At 44.9% G+C, this 21925-nt stretch overlaps 1 protein-coding gene across 1 annotated transcript in view; it reads right to left on the bottom strand.

Annotated features, from left to right (window-relative positions):
- The window catches only part of LOC147423812 (protein COFACTOR ASSEMBLY OF COMPLEX C SUBUNIT B CCB4, chloroplastic-like), a 43580-nt gene extending 22053 nt beyond the window's left edge, over window positions 1-21527 (bottom strand). The window contains exon 1 of the mRNA XM_086502067.1: window positions 21265-21527. Within this exon, the coding sequence (XP_086358193.1) occupies window positions 21265-21290 (26 nt within the window). The 5' untranslated portion in view covers window positions 21291-21527. The remainder of the gene's footprint in view (window positions 1-21264) is intronic.
- Between the last annotated feature and the right edge of the window lie 398 nt (window positions 21528-21925).

Here is a 21925-nt window from a genome sequence, read left to right as displayed (position 1 = left end):
TGTTGGCACATAAGCCAAGCTGATCTCTCCTGCTGCGAGCCTCTCCCTGACATAGTGGTAATGCACCTCAATGTGCTTTGTGCGAGCATGAAAAATTGGGTTCCTCGCAACTGCCAATGCGCTCTGACTGTCAGTGTAGATAGTGTTGGCAGTGTCCTGTCCAACACCCAAGTCAGCCATAAGGCGTCTGAGCCATACACACTCAACCGTAGTTGTGAAGACTGCCCTGTACTCAGCCTCACAACTCGAAGTGGCCACAGTAGGTTGCTTCTTGCTCAACCATGATATACATGAACTGCCAAGCATGAAACAAAAACCACTTGTGGACACTCGCGTGTCAAAACAACCAGCCCATTCTAAGTCCGAAAAAGCATGTAAGTCTGGCGGCAATGATCCCCCCTTGGGATAAAACAAGCCAAGATGTAAAGTGCCACTAAGGTAGCGGAAAATCCTCTTGACAGCCTGCCAATGCTTAGACCCTGGGCTATGCATAAATCTGCTGACGTGCGAGACTGCAAACTGAATATCTGGCCTCGTGTTGCATACATAAATGAGGCAGCCAACAGCAGTTTGGTAAAGAGTGACATCAGCAGGATCGCCAGCATCATGTAGACTCAACTTCAAACCTGTTTCCATGGGAGTGGCAATAGGTTTGCAATCCTCAAGTCCAAACTTACATAGCAATGTCTCTATGTAACTTTTCTGACACAAGGCAATACCACCATCACACTGCTTAAACTGTATACCCAAGTAATGATACAACAGCCCCAAATCTTTCATCTTGAAAGTAGCATTCAAATCAGCCTTAAATTCAGCAATATGTCTCTCATTTGGTCCAGTGATCAGCAATATGTCTCTCATTTGGTCCAGTGATCAGCAAATCATCAACATAAAGAACCACAATGAGAAATACATCATCCTCACGCTTTACATACAATGTGCTTTCTGTTGGACTGTTACGAAAGCCTCGTTTAACCAAATGAGTGTCAGCTTTCTCATACCAAGCACGAGGAGATTGCTTCAACCCATACAAAGCCTTCTTACATTTGCACACTTTGTCCTCTTGTCCTTTTATGACAAAACCACGAGGCTGCGTTACATAAACTTCCTCAAATATGTCACCATTCAAGAAAGCAGTAACAATGTCTGATTGATGTACATTCCAACCAAAATGAGCTGCCAATGCACATAGAAAACGCACAGTAGTCATACGACAAGTGGAAGCAAAAGTCTCTTCATAATCTATGCCTTTTTGTTGTGCATAACCCTTTGCAACAAGTCGAGCCTTATGGCGATCGATCTCACCATCCGGCTTGCGTTTCAACTTGTAAACCCACTTGGTACCAATGGCCTTTTTGCCAGGAGGCAAATCACATAAAGTCCATGTGTCATTCTCTATAAGTGCATCATATTCTGATTTCATGGCAGCAATCCAATTTTCTGAATTCTGTGCTTCATCAAAAGACAGAGGCTCCTCAACATCATGTAAACTAGACACAGCCAAAGCATAACAATCTGATGCATGGCGAGAGCCTCAACAAGTACGACTAGATAAAGGTGCATCCAATTTACTGTCACGCAAAGTGTGCACCAGCCATTTTGGCATACCTCTAGCCTGCTCATTTTCAGCCCTTTCCTCATCAAGTACATCATGTACATCTGCATCAGTAATAGGCTGTTCTAAAACATTTTCAGAAACCCCCAAAGGCTGTACATTTGCCTCATTGGAACTTACATTCGTATTTCCACCACTGAAAAGAGGCAACAAAGTGTCATAAATGTCCTGTGAGCTTACATTACTGTCTCTAGTACATGACAGCAAGGATTGAACAGAATCTTCCACAAACACTACATCCCGTGAAACCAAAATACGTTTTGTTTGCGGATGATACAACCTGTAACCTTTGCTTTCAGCACTATAACCAACAAAAATACATTTGACAGCCTTATCATCCAATTTTCTGCGCTGCACTTGTGGCACCAAAGCATATGCCAAACAGCCAAAAACACGCATGTGCTCAATAGAAGGTTTTCTATCATGCCATGCTTCATATGGAGTAATAGACTGCAAAGCTTTCATAGGACACCTGTTAAGTACATAAGTGGCACACATGATGGCCTCAAGCCAAAAAGAATGCGGCAAAGCTTGACTTTTGACCATACATCGTGCCATTTCCGTTAGTGACCTGTTTTTCCTCTCAGCAACACCATTTTGCTGAGGTGTATAAGGCACTGTACATTGGTGTTTTATCCCACGACTAGCCAGAAATGCATTAAATTCATGAGACATATACTCCCCCCCTCGATCGGAACGGAGGGTGCCCATAGTACATTTTGAGACATTTTCAGCCATAGCCAAAAATTGTTTGAAGCACATAAAAACTTCGGACTTCGCTTTAAGCGGAAATACCCACGCATGCCTGGAGTAATCATCAATGAAAGTCACGAAGTACAGGTAATTGCCCAAGGACGGAGTTTGCATGGGCCCACAAACGTCACTATGCACAAGCTGCAACCTGCATGTGGCCCTAACTGAACCATCCTTTGGAAACTTAGAACGCTGCATTTTACCCAGAATACAGCCTTCACAAACATGTTTGATAGGTGTTTCAAGAGGCGGCAAAGAAGCAACCATATCAGATTTCTGCAAACGCAGCAAACTGGCAAAATTCAGATGACCAAAACGTGCATGCCAAAGTTTTGCATCTGAAATAGCCCTTGAATCTACAACAGCATTTGTAAAATTTTGTCCACACTTGTCATACAAAGTGAGCTTATACAGCCCACGGCACAAAAGCCCAGATGCAACAATTTCATCACCAAAACTGAGATCATGAACTGTACATCTGTCATCCACAAATTTGACTACAAGTCCAAGTCTAGCAAGTGCGGATACAGACAAGAGATTCTTCTTGATCCCAGGTACATAAAGTGCATCAACAAGTGTGAAGGAACTGCCATTAGCAGCAATGAGCACAATCTTTCCAACTCCCTGAACTGGATAAGAGGCGTTGTTGGCACAAGTGACTGAATTCCCATGAGGGACAGACTCGAGAGAGGTAAACAATTCACGATGTGAGGTAATGTGCTTTGTAGCACCACTGTAGAAATACCACACATGTGAATCTGCAGCAACTGACAAGCATGCATCATGGACAGCAGGATTGTAAGTGCACTCTGCGCTAAAAGCCCATTCTGCATCAACATCAGCATCACAATCTCCTTTCACAGAAGACTCAACAATGGCTGCATTTGTAGTGGAACCAGCATTTGCAGTGGAACCACCCTCTTTCTTCTTAGCCTCTTTGGCCTTCAACTTAGGACACAACTTGATCAAGTGATCATTGGCTTTACAATAATGGCAACGCATCTTCTTTTTGCCCTTATCACCAGAATTGCCAGACGAAGTGCTGCCAGCAGAAGCATTAGGAACAGAATTTTTGCCACTCGCAGCAGAACCATAAGAAGTGGCTGCATTACTGTTACCACCCTTTCTTTGAGAAGCAATAAAAGCCTGTTCAACTGCACGCTGCCTAGTCCTGTTTTTTCTAGAAAGTGACTCTTGCAACAGCAATGTGCATAATGCATCAAACTTGACAACTTCAGGATTTCCTTGGGTCATCAGTCTCCAAGTACTAGCAAAAGTCTGGTAGGAATCTGGTAAGGCATCAAGAACAGTCTGCACAAGGGAACTGTCAGAAATGACTTCACCTGCAGAAATGAGTTGCTCATTGATATCCTTGACACTAGCAAGGAAAGTGTCCATATCATCTTCCTCATGCATAATCTTCGACTCTAGCTCTTTACGCAGCAAAGCAATTTTAGCCTCATTGCGGCTTGCATAAAGACCTGCTAGAATATCCCAAGCCTGTTTTGCAGATTTTGCTGAACGGATGTGAGGAATAATGGTGCGCTTCACAGACAACGCAATCAATGCATGAGCCTGCGCATCCTTAACATCCCAACGAGCTTGTTCTGCTGTAGGCAAAACAACTCTAACAGCTGCAATCCTTGCAGCAAGACCTGCAACATCCTCAATATCGCCTACATCTTCAGAACCAGGACGTACATCAATGCCCTGCACAATGTTCCAGACACCTTTTGACACAAGAACGTGTTGCATCATATAAGCCCACATAGGGTAGTTGTCCCCATCCAACCTGTCCTCAGCAGCAAACATCTTGAACACATCTGTGTTGTTGTTGTCAGCCATGGTAAATGCTGCACCTGATGTGAAAACTGCCCGAAAATAGGAGAAATGGAGCGGAAACAACTTGTGCTATATAGCACAAACCGTAGAAGACTATAAGGCACCTGTTATGCAGAAAACGGCACTGACAGAAAATCTGCACAAAATGACGAAATAACCTGTACAGTACTGCCCGTAGTGGAAACGGAGGCCGAAATGAGCCCAAATCAAAATTTTGAGCTGACCAAGCTCTTCGAGCTTTCCCAAAATATTTGTCGACCTGCGAACGCTTGCCAAAGCTCACTGAAATCGGAGAAAGTGAGCAGGCGTGTGCTGGAGCAGCTGGCGACTAAGCCCGGGAGGACGTGACCTACTCTGATACCAATTGTTGGAATTAGGGTTGCAGAGAAACACACACAGCTTGGAGAAGACGAAGGAAGCTCAAGGCACACAATAGAGAGTGTATTCCTTAGTGTGCAATGGAAAGATAGATAGCCCTAGAGTGATGGGCGTATATACAATGCACGGGGGAAAAAACCTCCTAAAGAGGGAAAAAATGCCCCGGCGGTCCTAGTGTGTTCACACACATCACTACCACATGTATATGGTAACAAGCAGGGTTCAGTCAATTTAGATTAGCAGTGATTTGGCACTTTTGTGAGTCTATCGGTAGACCGTGCATACCCAGTCACTTAGCATAGATGCATATCCTCCGGTTGCACACAGCATGATCATCGGAATTCCCATCAAAATCCATTCGCATCAGTTAGGGGAATTTTCCAGTGCATTTAGCCTATTTTCCTATTTATTGGGATTTTCACTTATTATTTTTTAATGACTTTCCTACAAAAGTAGGTAGAGCAATTTTGCTAAGTTTGTATATAAGCAAACTAGAGCTAGCACTTTTTGGCAGAAGAGGCAGCAGAAGCACCTTGCTCAATAGGCAACTTCTCAGCAGTACCCCCCATATGACCCATCGCAAGATCTCCATCGCCATGAAGCTTCCCTTCCTTGGCGTTTTTCTCCCATAGTTTCCCAGATCGAGCATCGCCATCAAGTGCCATTCTCTGGCGTTTTCCGCGACCCACAGGCCTCAGCCCTTAGCGTTTTGACCGTCAGCAGCAGCAGCCCCAAATGCCAGCGTTTTTGGATTGCCTATCAGCAGCAAATACGAGCGTTTTCATCAGCTTTTCTTCCTTGCAAAACACAGCTTATGGTAGCATTTTACAGCAGATGATCCAACCAGCCACTAACACTAGAAGACTTGCAGATGCTGCCATTTTCAGCATGGAAAAACCCTGCTAATCCAGCGTTTTTCAGCCTAGTACTTTGACCAAAAAACGCAGCCCTAAGGTGCATCACCGCAGCGTTTATATTCAGCATAGAACCTTCGACAAAAACAGAGAATTTCAGCCCCGAATCAGTCCCCGAATTCAGCGACTAGAAACCCACAGATTTCAGCCATCGTCGTCGTCGTCGTCACCGTCGTCGTCATCGACATAGACCAAGTTGCATAGTCCATTGCATACGCATTGTACACCTTTGTGCAATCAAAGAATAGACCACTCTCGCCGACGAGAGTGGGGCCTTCAGAGGAGGGTTTTACAACCTCTCGGTTGTCGTATCTCTTCTCTCTCCTTCTCTCAGTCTCATTCACTTGCACACACAATATCCACCCACTTTGTTCGTGACCACAACACTCTACAAGACAGAAAGTGTCACAAACAAGAGTGCATAACAATATAAAATACATTCGGATAAATAGGATTTATCACTTATTACTGAAGCCAGAGGATATAGAGAGAAATAAATAGAGAGTGAGAAGATCGACACAGTACTGGGACCAGAAGATGGGCTGGTCCCCCCCTGTAATAGTATCTTTATTACTGAGGAGAAGTCTATACAAGCACTTGAACCGAACGTATTACCACGTTCGTTCTAGAATAAGACTTGATGGTTCCCGAAAGCCTCTGCTTCCGATTCCTAGGGCAAAACCCTATTCCAAGGAACTTCTGTTCCTTATTCCAATTCCTCGAGAATCAAGGTTCTCGCCTCTGGATCTCACCTTCCAGACTCAGGGCATGGCATCCCTGCAACTCTTTTTCAACTCTCTTTCCAGAGTCCTCTTCCCGCAGAACAACTCTGCTTTCCTGGACACGAAGTCCTTACTTGGGAATCCCAACTCCCGGATCACAACTTGAGAGACTACCTCTCTCCGATCCGTGGATCTACTTCCCAAACTCGGGTACGAAACCCTTGGGCTGATCTGGCTCTAGTTCCTCAGAGCGCTTTTCTCCTGCAGAGGCTCGTACCTTCCTCTGCTCCTACTCCCTCACGAAGAGGAAGTACACCTGCAATCAAATACTCAAAGATCAGAACATGAAAATCGTTACCTTCAAAGTCTCGACGCTCGAAACGCAACTCGATTCTCGAAAAGCAATTCCTTGGAAGAGATCTCTCCACAGAAAATCCTCTCTTCCAATCCTACACACAAAAGAGGTGTGTTCTCGGGTTCCTTCTCGTAAATCAGCCCCGTCTACGACGTTTATGGGCTGAAAACAGAGAAAAACAGTAACTTGTCGCGATGGAAACACGCTTCGTAGGCACTTCTTCGCGAGGGAACTCGCGCACTGGGTCTTGGCGACATCTGGTACACTTGGGGCAGCCATGGGCATCACCGGCAACGTCTTCTTTACGACTGAAATCTGCAGTAGCATCTCCTCCTTGCAAAGATTGGTCCTCCCCTCTGAGTGAGGGCATGTGATGCTTTTATAGCTCCTAGCCACGGGCACGAAAAGCTGCTCGCGTAGAGATCGCGGCCGTTTTTTTTTTTTTTTTTTTTTTCATTTTTTTTTGTTCTACCAGAAAGAGAGAGAGAGAGAGAGAGAGAGAGAGAGAGAGAGAGAGAGAGAGAGAGAGAGAGAGAGAGAGAGAGAGAGAGAAAACGCTGGCTGATCTGTTGCCTTATTTATCAGATGGCTGCCCACTTATTAAGTGGGCGGCCGGCGTATTTTAAAAATAGTCTGAACCTGCCCAAAAACTCAATAAAACCTTATAAGTTAAAAACAATGCTTTCACAGCACTTCCCAGGCGTCCCTGGATGCAATCACACGCACAGTTGCAATGCAGACATAGACTTCCTCGCGGAAAAGCATCTGCTTTCCCGAAAAGCAATCCCGCTTTCTCAGAAAGCATCTGCTTTTCCTCAAAGTTTCCTCTGAACCCATCTTCATTCAAGTGCTTGCTTTTCCTTGTGCACAATTCTAACACAGTTCGGAATTTCCTCCCGACTATGGATATTCCCTTTCCGATGCACCCGTCACCCACCTTGTGACGCATTAGGAATACCCATCACCTAGTCCTTTCCTACCGAACTTACGGTACAATCTCCTTCACGATGCTCTATGTCACCCATCCTATGACGCATCAGAGATGTCCGTTCCCGGATGGTCGGATACTTCTTTTCGATGCTCCCTGTCACCCATCCGATGTGACGCATCAGAAGTACCCGTTCCTGGTGGCCTTACAGATATTCCCGTTCTCAGTGCTCCCGTCATTACTTTGAATGACGCACTAGGAATACTCTGTACTCGGATGTCTCCAGTGAGAAAAGCCCTCTCACTTAAAATTCCAATAATTCATTTATAATTATTTTTCCTTGGTGTTCCAAGCGAGAAAACCCTCTCACTTATAAATCCAATAATTCTTTTTCTGTAAGATAAAGCCAATTTAGCAACAGAAAGCTCTCTCTTTCCCTAAAGAACTAAAAGGAACCTTGAGCAATAAAGATCACTAATCTTGACAAAATACAACATTTATTCCGTTGCACCTAACAAAAAATCTTCTACGGAAATTAGCTTGTTGATTTGAAAACAACACACCAAGACACTCTTGTATGATGAGAGAGTCCATATCGGGAACAAAGCTAGAGACCTCGAGAGGAGACTTCTGACTAACCTCTAGGCGGGCTCTCTCAACAAGAGAGGGACTAATCACATCATGCATACTACCTGGGTCAAACAATATGACAAAACGGTGCCCTGTCATATGACCATAACATTTAATGAGAGAATCATCAATGGGAGGGTCGAGAGCAACTTAGGGCACACTCGTGTTATCAGTAATTGCATTGACAGAGGAAGTGGGTTCTGTGGATTCTTTAGATTCATTCGATTCAAGCTTAGGACGTGTTCTTTTTATGTTATCCTTAATGTGACAATGAAAACAACGACCTTCCTTAGAATAAGTACTTTGCTCTTCCGACGTGATGTATCCTCCTAAAATTCCTTGTGCTACCTTTTCATCTGGAGTGAGCTTAGGTTTAGCAATTGTGTTAGCCTTACCCTTAGATCTGACAGACTGTTGGAAGATTGGTTTGAAGAGTTACCGTTCTTACCGTTCTGAGGGTTCTGAGAAGTCTGAGAGATACTTGTGGAAGTCTTGTTCTCCTTAGACTTTCCCTTGTTGTGCTTCATCTCCTATGCGAGAGCAATCGCTACCGCCTTGTTGAGATCGAGCACCCATCGTACTTGATATACTCGTCCAATCCATAAAGGAATGCCTCTTTGTGTTCATCATCCGACTTGCGTAATTGGGTACCTAGCTGCAAAACACGATTAGAAAAAGACATAACCGGCATACCATTTGCTTAAGAGCACGCCAATCGTCCTTCAATCGTGCGAGGTACTGAGGTGGCATAAACCACGCCTTGAGCTTGTCTTGGAAATCAGCCCAATTGAAGGGAAGGGGCGTGAATTCCTCAACTTCCTCTAGGTACGCGGCTAGCTGTGCCTCTTGCCATGCGTGGTACCAATTGATGGCATCACCAGCAAGGTACATAGCTACCGTCAAAACCTTGCTATTCCCTGTCTTCTTAGTTGTCGCAAAATAAGCATTAAATTGATGCATCCAAGAATGAATAACCGTAGCATCCATCTTACCATCATACTTACTGAAAGTCAACTTCTCTGTGACTGGGTTGATGGAATCCGCATCGTAGATTGCGCCACTTAAGGAACTCCCACAATCTTTGGCTGGTTCGGACTTCAAGGCAAGTACTTGTCGAACCAATTCTTGAGTGCGGAGTTCTCTTTGAGCCTCACGCTCGGCCTCCAAGGCCGCTCATCTTGCTTCAGATTCCGCTTGTCTTTGTGCTTTCCTTTCTTTTCGTTCCTCGCGCTCACGTTCCCAGGCAATGCGATCGCTTCTTGTTGTATGGCAATTCTTGCGTTGCGTTCTTCGCGCTCGCGTTCCAAGGCAATGCGAGTCGCTTCTTGTTATATTGCCGTTTTTTCGTTTTGTTCGTCGCGCTCGCGGTCCTTGGCTTCCTTTCGTTCTTCGCGCTCGCGGTCCTTGGCTTCCTGTCGTTCTGTTTTTCTTTCTAGTTGTGCCATCATCTCCATCATCGACTTGACCATCACCTCCATAGAATTTGGTACAACTCGTGGCGTAGATGGGGAAGGGGGAGGGTCGGGAAAGTCTCCAAGTGGGGAAAGCTCTTCTTCGCAACTCCCATGCTCATCACCTGTATACGAAGTATCCATTCCACTTCGGGTGAGGACCATGCACTATGATCTTTGGTTCTTAAGTTCACGAGGAACTTGGGTTCTTGAGGGTCTTGGGTTCTTGGGTTCTTGAGGTTCTTGAGGTTTTCTTTCGCTTGCAAACCGTGTTTGAGAAGGATCTTCTCTTCACCCGAGTTCTACTCCTTTCCGTGGGCGCACCCCTTGGCGGCCTTGCTCTCACACCAAGGTTGCTTTTTCCCACTTCACGTCGATTGGCCGGCCGCTAAGTGCACGGTCCGCTCTCAAAGAGTGAAAAGAGACACAAGGTGAGGCTGGACAAGCTCTTCTTTCTTGGGATTCCTGTCACTCTTCAAAAACACAATTAGGAATCAACATGCCCAAGCGAGGTTTGTGCGACCGCAACAAGCAAAAAAAATTCTTGTGATTCTTGTGGTTCTTTCCTTGAGTGATACAGAACACTGCCAAAGCTCTGATACCAATGTTAGGTGCAGCGGAATGAATGTTTGAACTTTGCTCAAGATGAGTGCTCCGAACTGTGCTCAAGGTTCCTTTTGTTCTTATGGAAGGAAGAGCCTTCCGTTCTTAATGAGAGAGTGCTATGATCACAAACAAAGTGAATGGACATTGTGCGTGCAAGTGTATGAGACTGAGAGATAGAGAGAGAAGAGAAATACGACACAAGAGATGTTGTAAAACCCTCCTCCGAGGAGAGATAGAGAGAGAAGAGAAACACGACACCAGAGACGTTGTAAAACCCTCCTCCGAAGGCCCCACTTCGTCGGCGAGAGTAGTCTACTTATGATTGCACAAACTAATACAAACTGAATGCATGTGACTGATGCAAGTCTAGGCTATGTCGGCGATGACGACGGTGATGGTGAGACCGACCTAAGGGCTGAAATCTGCAATCTTTTATCTGCTGTCCAAAACGCTATGGGCTGAAATCTGCTGCGGCTGAAAACTGATGTTCTTTAGGGCTGAAACTGATGATCTTTTAGGGCTGAAACTGCAGGTCTTCATTGTTGAAATTGCAGGTCTTCATGGCTGAAAATAGCCAAGGCTGAAATCTGTAAAGGCTGAAAATCTGCAAACGCTAGGAATATCCAAAAACGCTAGGGCTGCAGATTTGGGAAAACGCTAGATGCTGGGGTCTGCTGGCGAGTACTTCTTGCTTGAAGGAAAACGCTAGGCTGAGGCTGATGCGGGAGATCTAGAAACGCCAAGTGCTGGGGGTGTATGGCGAGGATCACCTTGATGAAAACGCCAAGGATGGGATCTTGCTTGGAGGGAAAACCACCAAGGTTTTTGCTTGAGAAGTTGCCTATTGAGCTTGGCTCCTGTTGCCTCTTCTACCATTTAGTGCTAGCTTAGGTTTGCTTATATACAAACTTACTCAATTTGCTCTACCTACTTTCCAACAAAAGTCACTTAAAAATAATAAGTGAAAAATGTCAAAAATAGGTAAAATAGGCTAAATGCACTAGAAAATTCCCCTGAAGGATTCTGATGGATTCTGATGGGAATGCCTATGATCATGCTGTGTGCAACCAGAGGATATGCATCTACACTAAGTGACTAGACATGCACGGTCTGCGAACAGACTCACAAAAGTGTCAGATCACTTCTAAATCTAGACTGACTGGACTGACTGAACCCTTGTCGTGCTGTAGCTTGTCCACGGACACATAGGGTTGGATGTGTCAAGTTACCGGTGGCTAGAACGCCTATTCCATAGGTTATGCCAGTGCAACCCGCCACCTCTCAGAGCCCACATCCTGTCTTAAATGGACAGGGAACTCGTTACCAGGCAATGCACCCAGTTTTTCCACCACCCACGGTACATCCTGGGTACTTCGGGGTGAATCAGTGTTCTAAAGTATGGCTGGTTATGCGCGTGGAACTCAGCCGTACATGCCAGGAACAGTGTTTGGGGGTATGCAAGGCATGATGCCAAACCCCATGTATGGTAGCATCGGCATGCAGCAAGGTTTTCAGTGCAACCAGGGCCAGTTTGGGGTGCCACAGGGTCATTTTGGCATGGCTGGTTTTTCTCGACAGCAGCCAAATATCGCACCTCTGACGCAAAATGTAAATGGCCAGGATGTGCCGATCATGCCTACTACAGTGCCCATGTTGCAGACCATTCCGTATGACAACTTTGGGGCACTGGAAAAGCCAAAAGCTTGCAAAGAAGGTGGTGCGGCCGTAAAGTTGACTACTTTCAGCGACTTCGAGGATAAAGCAAAGGCTCTCACTTTTCTCCAGCAGTTTAATACAGCTCATGCAGGAGGGAATTTTACAGAGGCCTCGAAAGTTAGGAAAGCTGCCACTTTCTTAAAGGACAATGCGCTTACATGGTGGACGACATTGTTAATGCAAGGGCAGGGCACCCGCCACTTGGGTTTACTTCAAGCAAATGTTTGCATTTGCTTGGCTGTCAAACGAATTTGAAGCCGACGTCATGACAGATTGGCACCAGCTTACTTCAGCTTCATGCAAGAGCTTGCTGGAGTACAATCGGAGGTATTGTAAAGCGTTACTCTCAGTGACCTCCTACATATTTGTGCCATTGAAAGAGCAGATAGAGAAGTATTGTTGTGGGCTGCCTAAAGGGCTTCATGATTACTGTACCAAGAACAGAGTGGCTACCCTCACTCAGCTTATGGAAGTTGCGAACACTGGTCTTGCCTTTTGTTGAAAGGAGAGGACAGTGGGTTTCCGAGCAACGAGAAAGGAGGGCAACAAAAGAAAAATTCAGCCAAGAAGCCCTTTGTGAAAACGGCTCCTGAAGGGTCACAGGGGTCAGAAAAGGCCACCAAGGACAAGGATTCAACCGGGACTTCTAGAGCACAGGCAAAGAAACAAAAAAGGAAGCCTTTTGTGCGCAAGTCGCTCGAGGAAAAGAAGGTCTTAATGGCTGAAAATAAATGCTTTATATGCGAGCAGCCTGGTCACTTTGCTACCAATTATCCACAAAGGAAAAGACCAACTGACTCAGATGATAAAGAAGACCAGAAAGGCAAGAAGCCTAAACCCACGACAGGTTTGGTGCCAGACATGGTGGGTGATAGGCCTAGTACAAATGTCAGTGAGTTATGCAGGGGATGGGGTAAAGTTAGGGATCAGACAACACTCATCTTCTTTGATCCAGGTGCCAAAGCAAACTTTATCTCACCAGGGTTAGCTATGAAGCTGGACATCGGAGCTGTTGAGATGGGGTACACAGCAGAGGCAGGGTTGGCATGTCCTGGCCACTCAGAGTGTGTTACTCCCATTATTGGAAAGCTGCGTCTGCATATTCAGTCATATGTGGACACAGAAGAGTTCTATATCATGCCATTGGAAGGGTGCGATGCGCTACTTGGGATTCCCTAGATGTTTAAAGTACATGGCGTGCTGGATGTCTTCAGCAAGACGATCACCCTTCAGCATAGGGGCAAAACTCATGTTTTGGATGTAAAGCTCAAAGGGGAGTCTGTCCCTATTGTATCTGCTTCTGCTATCACTTCTGTAATAAAGAATCATCTTTCTGTGTACTTGATTTTTGCACGTGATGTCTCAGATAATGATCAGTCAAATTTATCTGTGTTAGATAAAGAAAGGTCAACATTTTTACAAAAGTTTAGTGACTGTTTTTCTTATTCATTACCGTCGCAATTGCCGCTAGAGAGACCTGAGGACCATCGGATAGATTTGGTGCCAGGGTGTAGCCCACCAAATAGACCTCCCTACAGGGTTAGTGCAGCACAACAGAAAGAGATTATGAGCCAGGTTGAGGAGTTATTAGAGAAGGGGCTGATTCAGCCTAGTTCTTCACCCTTTTGCTCCCCAGTGCTCCTAGTGCAGAAGAAGGATGGCTCATGGCGCTGGCTCATGGCGCATGTGTATTGACAACAGTGCGTTGAATAAGAATACCATCAAGAATAGGTTTCCTATCCCTCGATTGATGATATTCTCGATCGTTTAGAGGGTGCTGCAATTTTCAGCAGGATAGACCTTAAGAATGGGTACCATCAGATTCGTATAAGGCCAGAGGATGTGCACAAGACTGCGTTTATAACGACATTTGGTCTTTATGAGTTTCTAGTGATGCCGTTTGGGCTAACAAATGCTCCTGCCACGTTCAACAAAATGATGGAACGGATTTTCTGCTCGCATCAACAGTTTGTTGGGACATTCTTCGATGACATGATAGTGTATTCGAAGAATGAAGAGGAGCATAGGCGTCACTTGACCATTGTGTTCGAAGAGCTGCGCAGTCCACAGGCTACTTGTCAATCCTAAGAAAAGTGAATTCTTCTTGGAAGAGATCCACTTTCTTGGCCACATAGTCTCAAAGGATGGTGTCAGAATGGATCCCGCAAAGGTCGAAGCTATTAAGACATGGCCAGACTTGAAGACTGTGCACGATGTCGGAAGCTTCTTGGGATTATGTTCCTACTATAGAAGGTTTATTAGGAATTTTGCAGAGATAGCATCTCCTCTTCACGCTTTGCAAAAGAAAGAGGTCACTTTCAGATGGACCCAAAAAGAGATTTCAGCTTTTAGTCTCTGAAAGGAAAAGTTGACTTCAGATCCAATAATTGTTTTGCCAGATCTCAAGAAGTCATTTGTGGTCCAGTGTGACGCGTGTGGCAGTAGCATCGGAGCAGTGCTAATGCAAGATGGACGGGTAGTAGCTTATGAATGCCGAATTTTGCAAGGGCCAGAGAGGACTATGCAAGTCTATGAGAAAGAGCTCTTGGCCGTGATTCATGCGCTTTCTAGCTAGAAGCACTACCTCTTAGGTGTTGATTTTGTTGTCCAAACAGATCATCAGACCTTGTGGTACTTCTTGACACAGTCAAAGTTATCCGAAAAGCATATGCGATGGGCAAACATTCTTTCCATGTTCCACTTCCAGATTATGCATGTGGAAGGCAAGAAGAATGTTGTGGCTGATGCGTTATCAAGGAAGCCACAAATTTCAGCTGTGTCAATTCCTTATCATCATGAGTTAGATGACATGAAGAAACATTATGTTACTGATGAAGATTTTGCAAGGATCTTTGAACAGTTGCAAGAGGGGCAACATCATGAGCACTACCTCCTCAGAGATGGTTTTATGATGATGCATGGCAGACTTTGTTTGCGACATAAGGTGGAAGAGAGTCATGTCCCACTGTATGCAAGTCATCGTGGTATTGATACGACAGTTAAAGCGGTAGAGACATTCTTTTATTGGCCTACCTTGAGGAGAGATGTGGATGCCTTTGTGCGAGCATGCATAGTGTGCCAAAAGGTCAAGTTTGACACGAAAAAGGCACCAGGGCTGTTACAACCACTGCCGATTCCGGATAAGCCATGGGAAAGCATTGCTATGGACTTTATCTTTGATCTTCCAAGAACGCCAACAGGGAACGATGGTATATGGACCATTATCTGCAGGTCCAGCAAGCAGGCCCATTTTATCCCTGTCAGGAACAAGATAAAATCTAATCAGATGACACGCTTGTTTACGTACAATGTGTTTAAGTACCATGGTATGCCACAATCGATTGTCAGTGATCGTGATCCTTGCATGACCAGTTTGTTCTGGAGAGGATTGTTTGAGAACATGGGCGCTACACTCAAGTTCTCGTCTTCGTTTCATCCACAAACTAATGGATAGTCAGAAGAGGTCAATTCTACTGTCTTAGATCTGCTGAAATGCTATGTGTTAGATAATAAGGGTAAGTAGGAACAGTATTTGCCTATGCTTGAGTATGCGTACAATAATACGGTGCATTCGTCTACTGGCAAGGCACCTTTTGAGATTGTTGAAGGCGGTAAAAAGGTTCCTCCCATTTTGCATACAAAGGACAAGATCTTTGAGGGAGATCGATATGTTGAGAACATGGATGAAATGTATAAGAAAATTAAAGTTGCCTTGGAGAAGACTCAGGCAAAGCAGAAAAAGACTGTTGATCGTCACCGTCGTGAATTGCTGTTATCACCTGGTGATTGGGTTCTGTTAAGGTTCGAAAAGGCAAGGTTAAAGAAGATGAAGGGCAAGGAACGGCTGTTTCCTAAGCTCAGTATGCATTACTATGGGCCTTTTCAAGTGCTTGACAAGATCAGCGATGTGGCTTACAGGCTGAAATTGCCTAATGCGTGGAAGATTCATAATGCGTTTCACGTGAGTCTTCTAAGACCCTTCATGGGTGATGTGCCAGAAGATATGCCAGATGAGGATCAGCCAGAAGTTGAGGAACTTGATGAGATCCTGGTACCTGAGCAAGTTTTGGCACATTAGGACAGAAAAGTTAAAGGACAAGTTGCAAGACGCTATTTGGTGAAAGTTCAAGAACTATCCGCCTATGGATGCAAAGTGGATGGAAGAGCATGAACTGTCAGAGTCACCAAATGTATTGCAGCTTTACCGTGAAGCCTTTGGGTTACAACCTACTTATGCCCCAACCCAACGTGTGCAAAGGAGGAGTAATGATAGGGCCAGTACATCGAATGTATATATGAATTCAGTGTAATAGAGGGAAATGACAAAAGTATGAAGATCTCATTAAGTCATTTGTATCTATGTGTTACGACCTTTCTTGCGGATACATGCGATGATAAAAGAGTGTTAATAGCACAAGATCATCAATGGCGTGTTGTTATGATATACAATCGAGGACGTTTGCGATTTCAAGAGGGGGGTATGTCACGAGGACGTGGCAGCTGTTAACTATGTCACGAGGACGTGCAACTGCTAACCTTAGTTGTTGGTTTCTTTCCAATGATTTTTGTTTTATTTTTGAGACCCTCTTTTTGAATAGCAAACAATCAGACATTGTATGGCCAATGTGAACGGAAGTTTCACCCGTAGACGGGAAGTGGTCGGCACTGGAATTCGTAAAGTAAGAGGATGTCTAGGCTCACAACAAGATCATGTAGGTCCCTTCGTCGCACTTAGCAAGTTGGTGGATACTAGGAAGTGAACTCAATAAAGGCATAAAGTCAAGGTGGGACTACCGACAAAAAGTATCCGACAGTTGGGCCACATTGCACTTTTGGATGAGGTCCCAATGAGGGTAGACGGTCAGATGAACAGTGGGAGCCCAACGGGAGCATCTTCTAGAAATTAGGGAACTACTATTTTGGGCCATGAAATGTGTTCGTGTCATTACCTTCGGTATGACCAAGGGAACATTTAACAACTCTGCCGCGAACTCAACTGGGTAGCCAGTCGGGAGATTTTTAGGCGACAACCCCGAAACGGAAAATGGTCTGTAAATGCGCCGAGTAGCACATTCCTATCCACTTTCCTCGTGCAAGAAGAAGTGGCGCTGAATTTTAAGCTGGGAAGAGGCCTCATTTGGTTTTTGTCACAGGTTAAGAGCTATGGAGTGCTTTCTTTCCCTCTCATGTACAGTGTGGTGCTAGGAGAGATGTCCTACATGCTACACATTGCTCTCTCTCTCCCACCTACGTGCAGTTATGTGATGCCCCGCAAGAGGGCTCCTCATTTGACCAATGTACAGCTGTGTGGGTTCATGCTTTTGTGCTGAGGCAAGAGCCTCCTTGAGCAGGAACAGGGGTAGCTAACTGCTACTTCAAAGCAGGCACCAGTGAGGGTCATAACCTCACCGTACAAGTGTAAAATCAGCGTTGTGTATGCACTGTAAATTGACTGTTTTTCAACCATACGGCCGTCACAACCTTTGGGAATCGTGCCCCACTGGCAAAGGACAGCTAGGGGACTGTTTGGGGCTGAAAACAGGGCAAAACCAGTAAATACAGCGTGCTGAATTTACTGTTTTTGGGCAGGAATCAGAGGGTATACGCCAGTGGAAGTGAGTTCCAGCAGGGGAATTGTTTTCGCGCAAGTTTTTGGATTGTTATGCTGTCGAAATTTAGCCAAAACAGATGGTATCTAGCGGGATACACGTAAAGGGATTTACAGGACTCTACTTTGTAATTTACCCTCCTAAAGAATAAAGAAATACCGGAAGGGGCGCCAATTTTGAGGCCTACAGGTTGTCGGCATCTGCTCGGAGCATTCTAGCTTCCGAGCCGTGTGTGTGCTTAAGTGTTAATTCCCGTCACAGGTTTCCTTTGCACGGTTTCTCTGTGTGTGTCTAAAGTAAAGAATTTCGGGTGAAAGCCAACGCCTACCGCCCTACGGGCCCATTTCAAAAATGCTCCCAAGCATGTTGTTCGGCCAGGCACAAATCAACTCTCACGACCCTATAAATGGGAAAAGTGGGAGAATGGGGCACCGAAAGCCCAATAGGGCTATAGGAAAAAACTATGCAAGGCTAGGAAAAATACTCGAGCGGAATGGCCATGGAACCAAGCCAAAACCTTGAGCTAAACATGGCTAGACACATCCGACATGAGAAAAAAACCTCACTCTGGCAAGGCACAGCCACAAAACGGCCTTCACTCCCTGACACCTATCCCTAGGAGGAACTTGGACCGACTGGACGAATCCAGTGAGATGCCATAACTCAAACAGAAAGAAGAGGTAAAGAGAAGAACCTGCACATTCAAGTGCTCCACTTTCATAATCTTCCCTGAACCTCTTTATGTTATCAACTTGAGGCTTGCAGGACATCCTCTACATCCAATAGCCAGCATAATCATTCTGAGAACAAAAATATTGATCATCTGATAAAAATTAACAAGAGCGCTTTGCTCTTGCTTGAAGTTGTGGTATTGCAGAGCATACATTAAGCTTATGAGATGCAAGGGTCGATGGAAAAGTAACAAAACTTCCTTCACACTCTGTGCATCAGTCTATGGAAAGATTGAATGGATTATCAAGCTTCTTCTACTTTGTGTTGTAAGAGAGATTACAGGATAAGCGCTCGAGCAACAATTTCCACATACAAGCAAAACCCCTTTCTAGAGATAACGGACAATATCCATAGAGCAGTAGACAAGGTTGCTTCTACCGCGAGTATTGCCTCTCCGTTTTGTCCCAAAATGTGCTGACTAATGTGACTATGATCATTATGGTTGTGACTCCATAGGGCAACCTAAAAGCTGGTGAATCATTTTCTACGCAAAACCCATGCTGATTTGAAGTTGTAAACAATCATATGGAATGCTTCGAAAGTGGTGCATGAAAAGAAAGGTACCCTGACGCTAGCTTTGAAGCCTGGAGCATTTTGAGAAGTTTGAAAGCACCCTGCTCCTCCTTTTCCCCTACCTGCAAGTTCAGCTGGGTCGCCAGACAAAGATGCAGCCTAAATGCTATGCAATGAGAGGTAGCCCGGAAAACACACTAGCCATACAAGTATGCCCTACACCAAGGTGAAGCAACAAGAATGCCGTACACTCTTTAACACTTTGCCTCAGCTGGAAATAGCCAAAAACTGATCACATTTCGCATCAGGTCAGCCAAAGCATTTCCAAACACGATGTTGATGGACACCTCTTTTTCTTTGCAAATAGAAATCAAAAGTAATAAGGTTCACATGGTATTGAAAAAAGAAAGTTTTCTGCAGAACTACCATGTCTCACCTGCCATGAGTTTAAACGTGTTAAGCTTTCGCTTGCTCACCCAGCAGATCATTGATGTGAGCCTATGACTGGGGCAGACTTCCTTTGGCGATCGACGAACGTCCGAGTAACTCAAAAAAATACAATGAAAGCAATGCCAAGCACGTACGCTTTTATAGCAACCCTTGACTAGCAACTCATCATAACTTTTTGCTTGTGTCAAAACATCTTTCCATAGTGGCCCAGGCCTTTGAGATGCAAGAATAATATATTAAATCTCGTCCTTCTTGCATCCTTTCACTACAATCTCATTGCCCATGGCAACTTCTAGAGGCCTTCAAAATGCCAGCATAGGTGATTGCATGGGGTGTCACGAGGACGTGGCAACTGCTAACCTTAGTTGTTGGTTTCTTTCCGATGATTTTCGTTTAATTTTTGAGACCCTCTTTTTGAAGTTGCAAATGACCGAACATCGTATGGCCAGTGTGAAATAGTAGTTTCACCCACGGACGGGAAGTTGGCTGGCACTGGAATTCCAGTAGTAAAAGGATGTCTAGGCTCAATTCAAAGTCATTTAGGTCCCCTCGCCACACTTAATAAGTTGGTGGATACTAGGAAACTAACTCAATGAAGGCACAATGCTTAGATGGGGTCACCAAGAGAAAATCACCCGAGAAACTGGGCTACATTGCATTTTTGAACAAGGTACGAGTGGTGAAACTAGCTTTCAAGTCGTGTATGTTGAAGTGTTAATTCCCGTCACAGGTTTTATTTGCCAAGAGTAAAGTTTTGGGTGAAAGCAAAAGTCTGCCGCCCTACGGGCCGGTTTATGGGAGAGGGCCCTCAATTTGCATTGGTCCAGATCTTTGTGGCCAGGTACTATAGCAATGCACCCGGAAAAGAGCTCCACACTTGGCACACATGTCCATGAGAGCACCTACCGGTACAACATGATGATCCACTCTTTCTATTTCTTGCCAGTCTTGCACCTCCAGCATGCATCAAAGAAGCTCATCAAGTATTCTGGCTCCAAGGCTAAGCAACAAAACATCTTCAGAACTTCATTCCTCTGAAGGCAAACACTGACTCAAAGATTCAAGATTTCGAATCTAAACATTTGATTTTGACTTTGAAATTCTTAAGTCAGCCTTGTAACAAGTACTAGTAAGCATTTGATATAAAAGAACAGCATTTGCGAGCTCAACCTTCAACCCACTACTTGGTTCTGGCTGCAAATGACCACAAGAAAATTGTGAGGGCTAATGATTGTGTGAGTAAAGCTGAAAGAATCCCTGCCCAAAGCAAAAAGTGTAAGGCCTGCTCATGGCACCTTGTTCACCTCATTGATTTACTCTAAAGTCTATTATAATGGCCAAGGGCAAGATGGCAAATGAAAAGGACATGAAGAGCCTTAACTCCGGATTTTTTTCCATGAGGGATACATGAATGATGCCTCAAATACTTGTACAAAAGTTGGATAATGCTTTCGTGTAGAAAGTTCCCGCGCAGTACAGCACAGACCTTTGCATATTCCATCAGTTTGACCTCCATAAATGCTGCCATGTACTTCTCACAAACACAATGTGATAAATAGGCCATGACATTGAACACGTGAAACTTGATAATAAGGGTGTTTAAACACCGGCTGCCTGCGCATGTTGACATGGCTGAGAGCAAGCACAACAGGGTTGGATGTGCAAGAGGCAGGATGGACAGCAGTTTGGGCAACGCAATCAAGACTGTCTGTCCAACATCAAGCGGCATGCCAAGCTTGCACTTGATTGGTCACCTGCATTGCTCAGCCAATGGACTACACGATTCTCCATGACAGAGACGAGCTGGTGCGTAAAGGCTCCCCCGCCCATCTGATGTGTAAACAGAATTCTCCCGGTCCAACTTTTCTTTACACTGTTGATGACTTTCTCATCCATAGAGCTGTTTCCACCCTCTTCTTGGACTACAGGTCTACAGGTTGGGTCAACAGTTTATCTTACACCTTCATTAGAAGCTCTTTGCTGGCTTCTTGACATTATCTTGCAAACTCCTGCTATTCTCCAGAGAGAGAGAGAGAGAGAGAGAGAGTACCTGCAGCTCAACGATGAGTACCCCATGAAATGACCTGCAACTCTCCTCGGCAAGGAGCTCTTTTGTGAGAGAGAGGGAAAAAGAGAGAAGAGAGCCCGGGGGAGTGTAGCGAGCTCTTGCTCTCGCCGATTGCTTATGAACACTGTTCAATACAACTAGTCTTGCTTGGTTGGCCTTTAGTCCTGTGAGGCAGAAGAAAGAATCGAGATACTCGTTTGAATTCTCGTCTTCTCAATCGTCCACTAGCCTCGCGATTTCTAGCCTAGTCGCATAACCATCTATACTTCTATCTATCTACTAACATAATAGGCGGAAGGGAGAGGCCTTTACACTTGTCACAATCCGCGATCTGAAGGCTAAAGTTCAATCTACTATCTATTAATATAATATGACGAAAGGAGGAGTCTTTTACACTTGTCGTAAAGGCTAAAGTTCAATCTACTATCTATTAATATAATATGGCGAAAAGAGGAGTCTTTTACACTTGTCGTAATCTACAACCTGAAGGCTAAAGTCCAAAACTAAAACAAGCCTCTTTGCATGCGATAAAGAGAGAGAGAGAGGGGGAGAGAGAGAGGCCGCCGAAGGTGGCTTAAATTTTTTGAGCCCAAAGATGGCATCCACATGTTGGTTTTTGCTTCTTCTGCAAGGATAACTCTCC

The sequence above is a fragment of the Adiantum capillus-veneris genome, chromosome 26 (assembly GCF_014529385.1).
Source record: "Adiantum capillus-veneris isolate H3 chromosome 26, ASM1452938v2, whole genome shotgun sequence".
In the NCBI taxonomy this organism is placed as follows: Eukaryota; Viridiplantae; Streptophyta; class Polypodiopsida; order Polypodiales; family Pteridaceae; genus Adiantum; species Adiantum capillus-veneris.
This window is presented reverse-complemented; position numbering and strand designations above follow the sequence as displayed.